The sequence below is a fragment of the Schistocerca gregaria genome, chromosome 4 (assembly GCF_023897955.1).
Source record: "Schistocerca gregaria isolate iqSchGreg1 chromosome 4, iqSchGreg1.2, whole genome shotgun sequence".
NCBI classification, from domain to species: domain Eukaryota; kingdom Metazoa; phylum Arthropoda; class Insecta; order Orthoptera; family Acrididae; genus Schistocerca; species Schistocerca gregaria.
This window is the reverse complement of record NC_064923.1, coordinates 436,587,242-436,603,378: the sequence shown is the minus strand read 5'-3', so window position 1 is coordinate 436,603,378 and position 16,137 is coordinate 436,587,242. Positions and strand designations below refer to the sequence as shown.

Genomic DNA, 16,137 nt, shown 5'->3' with positions numbered 1-16,137 from the left:
GTGAAACATGGAAGATAAACAGTTTAGAGAATACAAGAATAGAAACTTTTGCAACGTTGTGCTACAGCAAAATGCTTACGATTAGATGGGTAAATCACATATCTAATAGGGACGTACTGAATGGAACTGGGAAGAAAAGAGATTTATGCTACAACCCGACTGGAACAAGAGATTGGTTGATAGGACATTCTGAGACATCAAGGGATCATCTATTTAGTATTGGAAGATAATATGGGAGGTAAAAATCGTAGAGGTAGACCGAGAGATGAATACAGTAAGCAGATTCAGAACGATGTAGATCGCAGTAGTTACTCAGAAATGGAGAGGCTTGCACAGGATAGGGTAGTATGGAGAACTGCATCAAACCAGTCTTCGAACTGAAGACCACAACAACAACAACAAAGAGTCACTGAAATCACATCACATATTCTCTCAACCCGTGAAGTTTCATTTCGTTTTCTCCTTATATTCTAGGTGCTGCACTTTTTCTATCAGTCAATTTATTTACTCAAACAATGGATAGAGGTTCACCAAACAACATAATTCCAGATTCTCAAAGTGGGACCATTTGTTCCTCTGCTTCACGCAACACTTCGACCAATCAGGCAGATTAGCGAGCAAGATTGTGAAGGGTGTTCAGAGTATTCAATGATCTTGACTGTGGTAAGCTGTAATAATATTCAGATGCTGTTCTACAATACGAGCACATAGGTGCTTCAGCGCAACAATGATGTTGTATCCAATTTATGTCATGGCTTAGCCATTTGCTACACGCAACGACGAATTTATCTGCTTGTAATAGATTATCCGAGATTTTTCATGATCAGTTGCCTGTGCCCTAGAGGTTACAGACTGAAGCGTGTAGACTAGGATGCAGTGCAGTCAAATAGCTGACTCATAAATGAAACTTTTTTGAGTCTAATTTTGAAATTGTCCAAGTCGCTTATTTATTTCATTTTCTGGTTACCGTTTTCGGCAACGCTATTTTTAGTCTGGATATAGAGAACAATTTTTTTCTTCTGCACCTGTTCTGATTATTGCATAATCAAAACCAGTTGCCAGTAATATTTTTTCATGATCTGTCGCTTAAAGTCCTAAGACTTTATGCGTAACATTATAAAGGTCATATGATTTAAATTGTGACAAATAGCACCTCCCGTCATACATGTACATCTACATCACACTCCGCAAGCCAGCTAATGGTGTGTACCACTATCTGAGCCCTCCAACCCTGACCCACTCGCAAATAGCGCTTGTTGAAGAACGGTTGTGGGTAAGCGTCTGTACTGGCTCTGATTTCTCGAATTGTCTCCTGATGGTGATTACGCGAGATCTATGTGGGTGGAAGTGATTTGTTGTCCGACGCTTGCCAGAAAGAGCTCGCTCGACATTTCAATAGTAAATCTCTCCTCGATGCACAACGCCTCTTCTGTAACGTCTGCCAATGGAGTTTGTTGAACACCTCCGTAATGCTCTCGTGCCGCCTAAACGATCCCGCTCTCTTCTACCAGTCCTATGTGTTAGGTATCCCAGACAGATGAACAATACTCAAAACTTGGTAGAACAAGCGCCTAATAAGCCACTTGCTTGGTGGATGAGTTACATTTCCTTAAGCTTGTTGATATGGATCTGAGTCTGGCATTTGCTTTTCCCGCTGCTAAGTGATCAGTTCATTTGCACTTCAAGTATTAAGATTCGTAACAAAATAATTTCCTCGCTCTGTATTATCTTTTTTCTTTTTCTTCCAGATGAATGACTTCTGTGACGAAGAAATAGATGATTTGGTTGCTAGGGATGAAAACATCCGTGACGAGGTATGTAAAATCGCAAATAACTATAACATGTTGCGATTTGTTGTAATTCGTAGCTATAATAAAGACTCAAAATTTCAGAAAGCATGAAAACTATGAGATCTATTAGAAATATAACAGACTCGTTTTCCAGGAACGAAGAGTCTTATTGTCTTTCCATTATATTTATCGCAGCTGCCCTAGTAAGCATATTGTTACATAAAGCTACCCTTTTCTTTAGTTTCCGACCTATTGTTGTTTGAATGAAAGCTGGTATCGTGTTCGTGGCGATATTTATGGTCTTTAATTTGCAGGGACAACGCTGCAACGCGAAATGTTTCGTGGAATGTTACCCGCCAATAGGTATACGACGGAGAATTTACAGGAGGGGTTGCTATCGAAATGAGTCTGTGTCAAGAGTTTCGAGTAGAAAAATCTGACATGCATAGAGATGCAAAAAAGTTTATTTCTCTTTTGACACCAAAGAGTAAGAAGAACATTGAACGATGCTTGAGGGAAACTCTTTGAACACGCTGACAATCGTGAAACAAAGCACGGTTCCGGACTGCGCGCCTAGAACCGCGAGACCACCGCGGCCGGCATGATCATTGTAGGAGACGAGTCTTAGGGCTATGGTAATCAGATGTAAATCCAACATCAGAAAGGACTGCCAATGGATCTTCACTACCAAAAAGTCACCACGGTCTCAATCCGTTGGCGAAGTACAGCTATTACTTTTTTTTTTCTCGATATCTGTTGGAATTATGCACTTAGACGATTTTTGCTCCTACGTCAAGCATTCATCCATATTTGTTAGGTAAGTTTACAGAGAGTCGGCTATGCATACGTCCACTACCGGAATCGAGAACAAAATAATGCATTGTTTGTGTCACATAATTAATAGCTATTAATAGAGACAAAAACATTATATTTGGTTCAAATGGCTCTGAGCACTATGGGACTTAATATCTCAGGTCATCAGTCCCCTAGAACTTAGAACTACTTAAACCTAACTAACCTAAGGACATCACACACATCCATGCCCGAGGCAGGATTCGAACCTGCGACCGTAGTAGTCCCGCGGTTCCGGACTGAAGCGCCTAGAACCGCACGGCCATCGCGGCCGGTAACATTATATTTCTTCATCGACAGAATTTCGTGATATGCAGTAACTCCTCGAGTGCATTGCAAACAATAGATATTTACTCCTCGAATGCATTGCAAACAATAGGTATGTGTCATATACGACATCTGCTGGTGTCTGTCAGCCATGACCAACTATAAATCCTTTGTAGTCGAGGGATATCCACCGTCTTCTTTTGGACGCCGAGTCACATCTGAATTCCTGGTAACGAACTCTCTGAAAAACCAGCCAAAAAAGAAATGGACATGGCACAATAGAACAAGGCATCAGAATTATTAATGGCACACATGCTACGCCGACTCCAGAACAAACGTGAAGAAGAATGGCAAAATATTGCACATTCAGTGAAGTATGAACAGTCAGAAATACTGTATAACCATGATATGGTAGCCATCACGACTAAGCTAAAGATGGGAAGCTATCGTCTTATACCATCTTTGAATAGTTGGATACAATAAAAACCACTCCTGAATTTACACTACGGCACGAAGAACTCCCAAAGCGTGTATGTGGAACAGCCCAAACGGTTCTGCACATACTCGAGAATCGCGCAGCTGCACAAATATGGGACGTCACTTGGATGTAGGAACTACAACAGTTTCTAGTTGATGTCGAAACAGCCAAAAGTCGAGTATATAACTTACCTACGAATAGGTTGATATTACGACAGGTTTTAAAATCAGCACCGTCAGATGTCGTTATAGACAGAGGTAACCGAGGGGAGGGGGGGAGACCTCTCGCGTTTTATCACTGCAGCGCCACCCATTCGGTTGATCGGGCCTGAATCCAACGTAAACAATAAAACAGCCTTTACATCTAATCTTGGATGTAATAGATACCGCTCATATTTTGCAATTTTAACTTATTCACAGTATAATATTAGTTTTCAACTAAGCGGCAGCTAAATTTCATTAGTTTTGTTAGGCATTCAAGCACCGAGTGCAGTATGTATGACAGCATTACAACTATGAAAAACAGGTCTCGTACATGTATGTTTGATGCTATGAGAGTACTGATTCACAAACAACCATGCCGTTAAGACCCTTTAAAATCATACTCCATCATCGGGATTGTGGTCGTCATTAGAGTTCTGAAGAGATAGCCCTAGTAAACCCACAAATAAGGACCGCAGATGTGATAACACGACAAGACACCTACTTAGCCAGTTTCACCAGTTAGCGAGATTCATACCAAAATTAGATGTCCATCCTCCCTCAGTCACGTTACTCCCCAGAGCTCATTCCATGAGAGATTTCGTTCAGATAACAATCCCCCAGGCTGTTGCTAAGACATGTCTCCGCAATAACCTTTCTTGCAGGAGTACTGGTGTCGCAAGGTATGCAGGAGAACTTCTGTGAAGTTTGGAAGATAGTAGATGAGGTGCTGGCGGAAGAAAAACTGGGTGGCTCAGTAGGTAGAGCACTTCCTCGCGAAAGGCAGAGCTCACCAGTCCTGGTCGGGAACACAGTTTTGATCTTCTAGGAAGTTAACGTTGTCTATGTTAAGAACTTACCGGTAGTTACTTGTTAACGAACTCATAATCAGTATCCATTCTACTCATCATAATTTTAGTGCTGATAACAATCCTTTTTCTTCCAGTGTCGTGAATCTATTCTGTGCTTTTTTGTTTCTGTGAAAGACACCAAACAAACATTTTAAATATTCCTTTGTATCTCTTAACAATAGTTTATCTTACTTGTAGTTGACCTATAACACAATGAAATCTCAGGAGAAATAAAGTCGCTTTTGTTAAAGTCACACTCACTGCACATTATAATTATGTGTATCTGTTAGTATTCCTACTAATTGTAATCATCTTCAGGTATCTCCAATCTTCACATTTGCTCTTCGACTGATCGCCTTCGTCCATCATCGGTCAAAGAGTTAGAGTGGGAGTCCAGTGGTGCAAGAGCCGCATCAAAATTAGAAAAGATCTATTGTCTCGTGCTGTCTGAAGACAATAGGAATTATTTATACCATAAACCGGTGTTCGAACCTTTTCAGGCTCGCCTTCAATTGGTGCACAGAACGTTACGTGACTACTTTATAGTATTATGCTGGATGCTGCCTCTATAACAAGAAGATGGAACGTGGTTTAACGTGTCACTATGAGTACGCTTTCTACGCCGAATTGAGCCAAAAATGAATTCTGTAATTACTGTGATCGTATTTTTGGATCAATTCGCCATACAAACAATACACATGAAGATATACTAAAGAATGTTCCATCTTCTTGTCACAGAGCCTGCGCCCAGCACGAAGCCCCGAAAAAGTCACGTAACCTACTCTGCACCGTCTGAAGACGAGCCTCAAAATGTTCGAGAGCATATTTATGGAATGAACAACAATTCAAATAAGTGACTGGTTGCGGTTTCCGGTATTCATATCGAATAAACAATCACGGGTTCTTAAACAATGGTAATGGTTAAGCTTAATAAGAATATGTCGAAACTCCCAACATGAGCATACGATGGATGTTGATGAAGTTGTAGTTATCAGCTCCAAAAAATTAACTTACCTGATTAATGTTGTGTTTCTTTACTGGTATGGGTCTGCAAGTGTGGTATACATTGAAACCTTATGTCACAATCCTGTAGTACAATGGTAGAGGAGCCAACATAAAGCTGTTATCCTGGCATACACTGAAATTCTCGCACCGCGGAATCGTAGCACTTTGACAGAGTATCCGAAACAAAATGGCGCATTCTACTGACACAGGTGCCCACTCCGTGGGGCTTGAGGGAGCTCGAGCACCCTCAAAAATTCGTTTGGCGGGGGTGGAGCGGGGGGGGGGGGGGGGGGGCGGAGCCTCCCAATAATTTAAGAAAGTTATTAGTTATGTTATGCTTTCTAAAATCACAAAATTACGTTGGAATTTTTTATTTTTCTTGTTTGAGAATAGTTACCTTTTAAAATAGATTCAATAATGATTTTGCAAAAACAGACATAATGTCTTATGGGACAACAGAAATCAGTGATTTTATAATGTTACTTAAAAACCGTCTTGATTGCAATTTTTTTTTATTCATATGATCGGTTGCGGTTCATTCAGAACTACGTAGCATGTGAAAACTGCTGGATTTGGACGGGTTACTCCTGTAACTGAAATATCAGATCTGAAGATGGTTCTGAATGAACCGAAACCGGTCATATGAATAAAAAAAAATTTGCAATCAAGACGGTTTTTAAGTAACATTATTCAATAATGTATTAAAACAAATAGTTATCGCGGTAGTCTATTTGGGGAGCAAATAACTGATGATGGTGGAAGTAGAGAGGATATAAAATGTACACTGGCAATGGCAAGGAAAGCGTTTCTGAAGAAGATAAATTTCTTAACATTGAGTATTGATTTAAGTGTCAGGAAGTCGTTGCTGAAAGTATTCGTATGGAGTGTAGCCATGTACAGAAGTGAAACATGGACGATAAATAGTTTAGACAAGAAGAGAATAGAAGCTTTTGAAATGTGGTGCTAACGCTGAAGATTAGATGGGTAGATCACATAACTAATGAGGAGGTATTGAATAGATTTGGGGAGAAGAGGAGTTTGTGGCACAACTTGACTAGAAGAAGGGATCGGTTGCTAGGACATGTTCCCAGGCATCAAGGGATCACCAATTTGTTACTGGAGGGCAGCGTGGACGGTAAAAATCGTAGAAGAAGACCAAGAGATGAATACACTAAGCAGATTGAGAAGGATGTATGCTGCAGTAGGTACTGGGAGATGAAGACGCTTCCACAGGATAGAGTAGCATGGAGAGCTGCATCAAATCAGTTTGAGGACTGAGGACCACAACGACAACAACAACATATCACGTTAGTAAGCGGGTTAACTAAAACGAGTGGTATGAATCATGATAGTGTTACGGTGCTGCGGGCACACTTAGAATTTGTTCCGGTGCGCGAACCTTCGGTGAAGCTTGGAGCCGGCGGGCCAGCGCTGCGGCCGCAGCGACGTCAAAAGGACTGGAGCAGAAGCGCCTGGAACCCACCGCCTCGCTTCGCCTTGACGCTTCGAGTCATTACGACGCCGCGGCTGCATAAACCCACTCTACTGTCACAGTCATTCAGTTTGGATAGTTTCGTTCAGTGGATGCTGCAGACGTGTTTAGTGTTCCAACTTTAGTGTCTTGTGGACTATTTTATATGACTATATGTTATTCATTTACTTTAGTCTCTTAGTGTATTGTGAATTAAGTTTGCAATGGATAAATTTGTTACCAAAAAGGCGCGCTTGGAAGTTGATGATACTGCAAATAAACCTCCAACAATTAATCTGTCGTCAGTTTCTTCGTCGTCTTCAGGTGAGAACCGTTCACAACCAAAACCGGGACAATCCGGTAAGGGAAGATCATTTTTCTTTAAAAAAATATACATTTACTTCCATTGGGTTTTCTAACTGAAAAAAGGCTTTGGAAAATTTCCATCTTCATGAAAACACGTTTACGCATCAAGAAGGTGCCCTGAAACTAAATTCTATCATTAACCGAAGTGTGGCCTCCCAATTGAATGAACAGTTAGACAGTGATAAGAAGAAACGCCGTTTAGCTCTTGTACAATTTTTACTACCCTGCAATTTCTATGCCCACAAGGACTAGCAATTAGAGGACCCGAAGATGTAAACTCAAATCTTTTTTCAATTATTGGAACTCCGAAAGAATGACAAACCTGAGTTTAAAGGTTTTTAGGGCATTCAGGGTATAAGTGGACGTCCCACGATATCATTGATCTACTAGGAAAGTCTGTGTTGAGAAAGGTATTGGCTTCAATCAAGAAGACTGAACATTTTTCTATTATGGTTGACGAAACAAGTGATTCTTCAATTCACGAACAAGTATCATTTTGTATTTCATCAATGATGACTTTTTTGGCTTATAGGAGACCCCCAGCACTGAATCACAAACTCTGTTTAGTATTTTAAAAGACGTTTTTGCTCGTCTTGATTTGTCAGTGGATGACTTCGGAGGACAGTACTGTGATAGTGCCTCGAATATGGGAGGTAAGTTCAAAGGACTAAAAAGAAGTTAGTTTTGGATATACAACCAAAAGCACGTTATGTGCACTGCACTGCTCCCAGTTGTAGACAGTATCCACCATCTTACATCTATGAGGGATATTACGGCTTCAGCCAAGGACTTAACAAACACCGTAAGGGAATCCAGCAAAAGGATGGGACTTTTCAGAAGCATACGCTGTGAGATCGTCAACGACCAAGCTGGTCTGCGACTCCTTTTCCCGACTCAATGGACTTTGCGAGCTTCTAGTATATTGAGAACATTGAAAAACTTTGAAGAACTTCTAGGATTTTTTGAAGCATTTTTGGAAGAGAACAAAACAGAGGCAGGTTACAAATGTACAGGCCACCTAGAGTCAATGTTACAATTCAAGACTTATTTCTTTTTATGTCGTTATTGCCATGCAAAGAGCACAGTAGAGGATGTAAATGAAAAAATTCAATGTCCTCATATAAGTGTTGCTGATTTGGGAAAAATATATGAGTGCTTGATTTGTGTATTGAATGGAAGGCGTGATAGTTTTGAACACTTTGGGAATTGTGTCTTAAAGAAAAACCATCACAAGTTGATGATTCTTCGCTTCCTCGGAATCAAAGTATACCAAAGAAGTATGAAAACAACGAAGCCAGCTCACTGCACACTTTCAAAACCCCAAAGAAACAGTACAAAGCTATTTACATGGAAGTTTGTGAAATGGTGCAATCTTGCATTACTGAGCGGCTTGGTTAAACTGGACTCACACAGGTCATTGCACTTGAACCAGAGTGATACAAATTTGGAAAATTCAACTGAGGTTTCCAGAAATGACCTAGACATTGAGAGACTGCGCTTACACTTGAATATGTTAGCCGACATCGCAAATAAAAAACAACTGGTCTCAAAAAGCATGCTTGTTGTAAGAAGGCACATTACAAAAGAGCCTACAGTAGGAGAAATGTTATGTAAAGTAGTGAAGTGCATTAAGCTTCTCCAAGTAGTTCCAATCACGATAGCGTTTGCTGTTCTTCATGCCTACCGAGATGTTTTGGATGAACTGGATATCCGACCATTCTTCTACGACTTCATATTCAGTAATCCAGTCAAACTGTCGTCGTTTGTACCTTTCTAAAGACATTCTAGCCCTAATAATGGCATTTAGAGCTATATTAAAAGTCTGTATAAAACAGATAATTAAATACTTACATAATGTTAAATTTTTAGTTTTGAAATATTAGTACTAGTTTAGTGCTTTATTACTATAGTACTGCATTAGTTATTTTCAAATACTTAAATATTTTTAGAGTGTAAGACACAATTAAAACCCGCTATTTACATACTTTTGACTGAAAATATGAGGCATACTGTATTAACTTTATTAACTGTGTTTATTAAAGCATTAACTTTGAGATATTGTTTTTATTTAATGAACCCTGAGGCTTATTCAAAGTAAGCTTAAACTAGCTATTTCACTTATTAATCAAAGTGCTATTACTGTGCGAGAGCAATATTTTATGTTTTATTCTTTTAATGATTGTTTAGGATTTATTTAAATATAATTTCAGTCTTTTCAGAGCTGTATATTCACTTCTCTGTAATAGTCTATAACCATGATTATTACTGTAAATTAAATCAGCTTTTTACGAAAATACCGTGCATGTTCATGATTTGTTTCTTTTTTCAAAGCCAAAAAATATATCAGGCTTGTCGAGTTTCCCGGAGTGTCGAGTTATCGAGAGTCCCGTTTTCAGGCTTCTAATGTTGATCATATGTCTGGAAAATTCTTAAAAGCTTTAAAACTCACTATTTTTCATCTAAAATTTAGAAAATTTCTCGGGGCGAGACCCCCAGTATGGGCCACCTCAATATTTTTTATTATTCGGCGCCCTGTCTACTGATAAAGTGGTGATTGGCTGCGAAACATTATGTTGTCTCCTCTACCATTGTACTGCATTATCGCGGTGTGGGGTTTCAGTTTATACCAGACTTGCAGACACGTACCAGTAAAGAAACACCAAATTGATTATGTAACTTTATTTTTTTACAGCTGATATCTAAAACTTCATGAACACGCCTCGTTCTACGTTTTGGGTGTGACTGCAACAAAAGTGAGGTAACGCTTCCATTAGAAAGCTGGAAGAGTGTACCAGGGTTTCTTGGAATTCTTCTTTGTTTTCTTCTCTCCCCAAATAACGTTACGTAATGCTTGTGCTGGTTTCACAATTAACAATGTCTCAATTGACTGTGAACTTTCTTTTTTACAGCTGCACAAATTTTTGCACGCGGTGAAGCTAAATCAGCCATTTATTAGTTTCGCTGGGGTCGTAGATGTCAACAGGAAGTTCATGTCATCGGTAAGTGCTACTGCATGAATAGAATGGACGATATTACGAACATTTCGACAACGTCTACGGGCAAAGCAGCTGAATAGTTTTGATCCTCCATGGTGATAACCGAACCAATGTGTCTTGAAATTACAAAAATGTGATGTGTGGTTCATTTGCTGGTGGGGTCTTTTTCTAAAAAATAAGAGCTTCCTTGGTCGTATTCCCGAGTTTCATAAATGTCAAACAATGCTTATTGTGTATTTCAGATTATGAATAATATTTTTATGCAGAAAGAATTAGGCAACTTCTTGTTCACATAAATGTGCTTTCAATTTCAGATTATGAATAATATATTTTTTCAGGAAGAATTAGGCAACTTCTTGTTCACATAAATGTGCTTTCAGTGAAGAACTGGAACTGACTTCTCCGGTATCGTCCCCGCCTTTGGAAAGAGGGAGACAGATGAATGTACTGATAATAATCTGCGTCTTTACCCTACTTTATCATAGATGGTAAAATATACAGGTTGGTTATTATTAAAGTTAAACTTTCAAAACGCTGTAGAAATAACACCACTGGTCAGAATGACATCAAATTGTAATGGAATATTATCGGAGAAGGGAGAAAACGTATGGCAAAAGAAGAAAAAATTAGTGTGAAAATTGATCACTAGATGGCGCTGTATGTCAGAATACATAAATGAAAACACCTGTCATGCGCACGACCCACTGAAGTTGGTATAAACACGCTGCATACACGGTTTTTCCTATCCACCCGCTTTTACAAGGCCCTCCAAATCCTCAAACGCCATGCGCTCCACCTTGCCTTCCATATCCGCCTTCCTTCGCCCACTTCCTCTCCTACTTCTTCCTTTTCCTCCAACATCTCTGCATCCTTTACACTGTCCGCAGGCTTGATCCCCCTCACCCCCTAGTTTCCCCCTTCCTCTCCACCCTCTCCCCGCATGTTGCCGCACCTCTATTGCTGTATCCCTCCATCTCTCCACCTCCACTCCCTCCATCTCCTTCATCAGGGCAATTTGCAGCACCTCCCCCTCCCAGATGATGAACTTCGCCGTGACATATACCCTTCCTCCCAACTATAACCTGGCCTTGTTTCCCCCCTCCCTAGAGCCCCCTTTTTTATTACCGCTCCTCCCAGAGCGGATTTTCCTCCTTACGTCCCTGAGTCCCTGCACCCCCTCCTCGGCTCTTTTCCTTTACCGTCCCTTCCCTCCCCAGCCCTCCTTCAGCGTGCCCCCCACCTCATCCCCCTTTCTCACCCCTCCTCTTCGCCTCCTCCTCGTTCTTCCCATGTCCCTTGCCCCCCCCCCCCCTCCCATGCAGGTCCTCTCAGGGTTTTATTCGGTATCAGTGTGCTACGTTAGTGTTGTGTTTCGGTGCTGTTCTACAATGTCATCTAGTGATGTGGGTTTTAATTGTGTACTCGACCTGTTTATTGTCCATAACAGTTCCTTGCTATGCCGCCCGTCATGTGGCTGTTTTACTCGTTCTACGGGCGTTTATCCTCCGGCTGTACTTTGCCTGGTGCCTTTTAATGTAGTGTGTGGTTTTTTTGTGTAACATACTTGTTTTTAGATTTATGTCTCCGATTTACAGTCACCTCTTTGTATGTCTTATTTGCTTCTGTTCCGCATTTTTTGTTTCTGTATTCCGCCTTGTTATCTCCTTTATATTGTTTTTAAATATCTTCCTGTCTATTTATGTCTCTTGGCTGAAGAGCATCGCTTATTCTGCTGCCAGCCCGCCCCTGATGGGGAATGGAAATGACAATAAAGGAAAACGACAAAACAAGGTTTTTTTTCCTCCTTTCGCGTCTGCGACGTTCGCCATGGCTTTCTCAATGCAAGATCGCGCTCTGCTTACAAAGCTGTATTACAAGAATGATGACTGTGCACACGTCGCTCTGCAGAAGTTCCTGACGCTGAAGGGTATGAAAAAAATGCGTTGGTCCGATGACTGACGTGGGTCCGGAGAAAGTGATTCGGAAATTTAAAAAGTCGGGTTCTTTCGGTGTGCAACCTGGTAGAGGGAGGAAACGAACTGATTCGACGTCAGTGGAAGCAGTGGCCACAGCAATGCAGGAGGCGACGTGTGGTGGTGTGAATGGAGAATTGTCCCAACATTAGACATACCCGTGAGCACGGCGCGTAGAATCCTATGAAACATCCTTCTTTGCTATCCATTCAAAATTATCCATGTGCACGAGTTGCTTCCTGTTCACCTGCCAACAAGAGAGACTTTTGCTTTAGAATCTATTGCTCGCATGAAAGTGGACAATGATTACCGTGGAAGATTCTGTGGACAGACGAAGCCCACTTCCATCTGCCGGGAAATATTAATACACAGAATTGTCTAATATGGGCAACGGAAAATCTACACGCAAATCAACCGGTACCACTTCATTCTGAAAATTTCAGTGTGTTGTGCGGGTTTACGGCATTATTTATCATAGGGCCATACTTTTTCGAAGAGACAGGTGCTTCAAGTCCTTTTACCTGTACCGGCACTGGTAAGTGATATGAGTGTCTTTTGCGCAACCACGTCATTCCAGCTCTCCAACAGCGTGGATGGCATCATTTTTATGCAAGATGGCGCACCTCCGCACATTTCAAATCCAATTAAGCAGCTGCTGAAGCTCCATTTCGGAAATTCTAGAATTATTAGCCGACATTTTCTTGCAGCCTGGGCGTCCCGATCACCTGATCTTTATCTGGGTGACTTCTGGCTGTGGGGCTATGTTGCGTTCAGTGTTCCGATTGCAAATTTAGCTGCAGTGAAGGCACGCATTGCTCAACACATTCTGAACGTGACCCCAGACACACTTCGATCAGTTGTGGAACATGCTGTTTCTCGATGTCAACTTGTTACAGAAAACGGTGGACAGCATATTGAACATGTTTTGCTCCAGTCATGCGGAAATTAATAATCCGATTTGATTTTTTTATGCTTTTTATGCGGTTTTTTACTTCAGTGCAAATTGAAACTGGTGTGATTGATGCTTTTTATGTGGTTTATGGCTTCAGAACAAATAAAAAGCGATGTGAGAGGTGCTTTTTATGCAGGTTTTGCCCTTAGGACAATTAAAAACCGATTTTTCCCATCCGATTTGATGGTGGATGGGCTTACGCAGCTCAGCATCACACTTGTACACATGTGTACACTGAGTAGTAAAGTTTGGTAACGTCAAACGTACGCCTTAGCCATTGTTGTATGATTCATTTGTCATTTGCAGACGACCACTATTAAATTATAATGATTACAGCGCCATCTATTGGTACCTTCTGTAACTATTTATTTTTCTTCCGCCATACGTTTTCCCCCTTCTCCGATCATATTCCATTGCAATTTGACGTCATTCTGATCAACGGTGTTATATCTACAGCGGTTGAAAGTTTAATTTTATTTATAATCACCCTGTATTTCATATTTAGTTATCGGTATAATTTATTGCCACGTTTCTTCTTGTACATGTTTTCCGTATGTTCCTTTCTTCACCAGTTATGCGGCCTTATCAGCCCATCTGATTTAGCACATGTCAAATGTTTCAATACTCTTCTTCTCCAGTTTTTCCACAGTCTATGATTCACTACAATACAATGCTAACCACCAATTTCTCATAAATTTTTTCCTCACATTAAGGCCAATGTTTTATAAATGTTTTATTTTCGTCCAGAATGTCCTCGTTATATATGCTAGTCCTCGTTTTGTGTCGTTCTTGCCATTGATTTTACAACACAAGTGACAAATTTTTAAAGAAGAGCTACGTCAAATCTTATCAGTGTCAGCTTCTGGTCGCTTGTAAAAACATTAAAGCGACCTTACTAGGATTTTATTTAAGGAAGTACATGGGCTATGATTAGTTTCTATGTTCCAAAGAAAACAAAATCGACTCACACTTTCAGTTTTTTTCGCTAGTACCTGGTTCTCCAGCATGACGTGCTTATGTTCTTGGTAGAAGAGACAGTGAACACTGTTGAAGACATTCGTTTTCAGCGCGATGAGGCGCCAGCATATTTTGTGGTTTTCATCCAAACCCACCTCGACGCAATATGTGGAGAAAGGTGAATAGATCAAGGGGGATCAAACGTTCGGCCACCAATATCGACAAATTTAGAGTTTTACTTGATGGTGTACAGGTTTAGTCTTCTCTAATAGATGTCAGCTCAGTCTTATGGTTGCGGCAGATAGTTCTGAGCGAGTATAGCAGATACAGTTTGTCCAATGAACGTTGTGGCCGTCACATTGAGCAGCTTTTGAAGCCAACTACGTACGAAGCGTCATTATTAACGAGACGGGTAAACATGTGAGTCAAATTTGTTTTCTTTGTAACATGGACCTTGATATTTGCCGGACGTATGTTTGTATGTAACATACTACGCAGTACGTTCTTCTGAAATCTCATCAAATGTGTAATGGGGATTACAGAAGTCGTTGCATATATTGTTACTTATACGGAGGCCCTGTACACCGATAACGAAATCAGTAAACAACAAAAATATAAGCATTCTTTTCAGATCACGTTGCATGTTCTTCCTTCAAAAAGACGTGTTGTTTATGTTGACAGTTCGCGTCTGCGATGCTGACCTACATCGTGGTGCTGGCGCAGTTCAGAGTTGGTGGTAATTCGTCTGATCTGAAAGCCCAATTGGCGCTCAGTACTCCTGTGACAACCACAGAAGCAGCCTCATAAGCCTAGGGGGCTATTGTCAGCGCTCATCATATCAGTAAAATGACGTTTTTTTTCTGTTTGCCGACCTCAACAACTTCCACAGTGTTGATGCATTTACAGCCATCCACCAGTTTCTCATCACCTGTATTTCACTATGACATCTTTAAAATTTTTGCGCCTTCTACTCATTGCTTTTACTGCAGAATTCAACTACCCACAGACAACACAGTTGTTAAGGGCAATCAGAATAGAATTCAGGAAGGAGTTCTGATACTGATTTCATAAGCCCACAGAACGGTAAGTCACTGCAGATCTCATAAGTGAATAGATACTTTGACGTAATCAACTTAGCATGTGCCTAGTTCGTAAGCCCACAGAACGCTAAGTCACTGCAGATATCATAAGCGAGTTCATGCAATACGAACGGATTAACAGAACTATTATTACACCAGATGAATTCGCAGTTGCGAATAATGACTACCACCGGCTATAGAATAGAATGACGACAGTGGAAATGTGTGCCCGACGAGGACTCGAACCCGGACTTCCCCTAGTCGCGATCAGTCGCCTTACCATTTGGCTATCCGTGCACGACTCACAGCCAGACCCAACCTTCCATATGTCGTCAACAATACGTCTACGATCTGTACTCGCACGTCCACCTGCCAACACCGGGCCTGCGACTTTCAAGTGCAACGTCTTATCTGTACGGGAATGCACATAATGGATGTGCGAGCACAGATCGTAGACGTATGGTTGACGACATATGGAAGGTTGCGTCTGGCTGTGAGTCGTGCACGGATAGCTTAATGGCTGCCGGCACGGTAGCTCAGAGTGTTCGGTCAGAGGGTTAGCTGTAATAAAAAAAAACTGAGTGTGCAGATCAACAAAGAACCTGAACGGGTGTCGTCGGACTTCCGCCCCGAACAAATTCAACGAACAGTAGAGAACAAAATGAGATGAACAAAAAACAAAATGGTAAGGGGACCGTTTGCGATAAGAGGGGAATCCGGGTTAGGGTCCCGGTTCGGCACAAATTTTCATTGTCGTCATTACGTTCTACAGCTGATGGTAGTCATTATTCGCAACGGCGAATTCATCTGATGTGTTTATTAACGGGTGGTGGCAGCAGTGCATCGTCATCAGAATAACACCGGCACTGCAGTATTGTCGAACTATCATTATTTTACTTA

At 41.0% G+C, this 16,137-nt stretch overlaps 1 protein-coding gene across 1 annotated transcript in view; it reads left to right on the top strand.

The window, feature by feature from the left end:
- Positions 1-14,965, top strand: part of LOC126267763 (gustatory and odorant receptor 63a-like) — a 122,019-nt gene extending 107,054 nt beyond the window's left edge. The window contains exons 5-7 of the mRNA XM_049973066.1: positions 1,749-1,814; positions 10,190-10,279; positions 14,840-14,965. Coding sequence (XP_049829023.1) covers positions 1,749-1,814; positions 10,190-10,279; positions 14,840-14,965 — 282 coding nt within the window. The remainder of the gene's footprint in view (positions 1-1,748; positions 1,815-10,189; positions 10,280-14,839) is intronic.
- Positions 14,966-16,137: the final 1,172 nt, after the last annotated feature.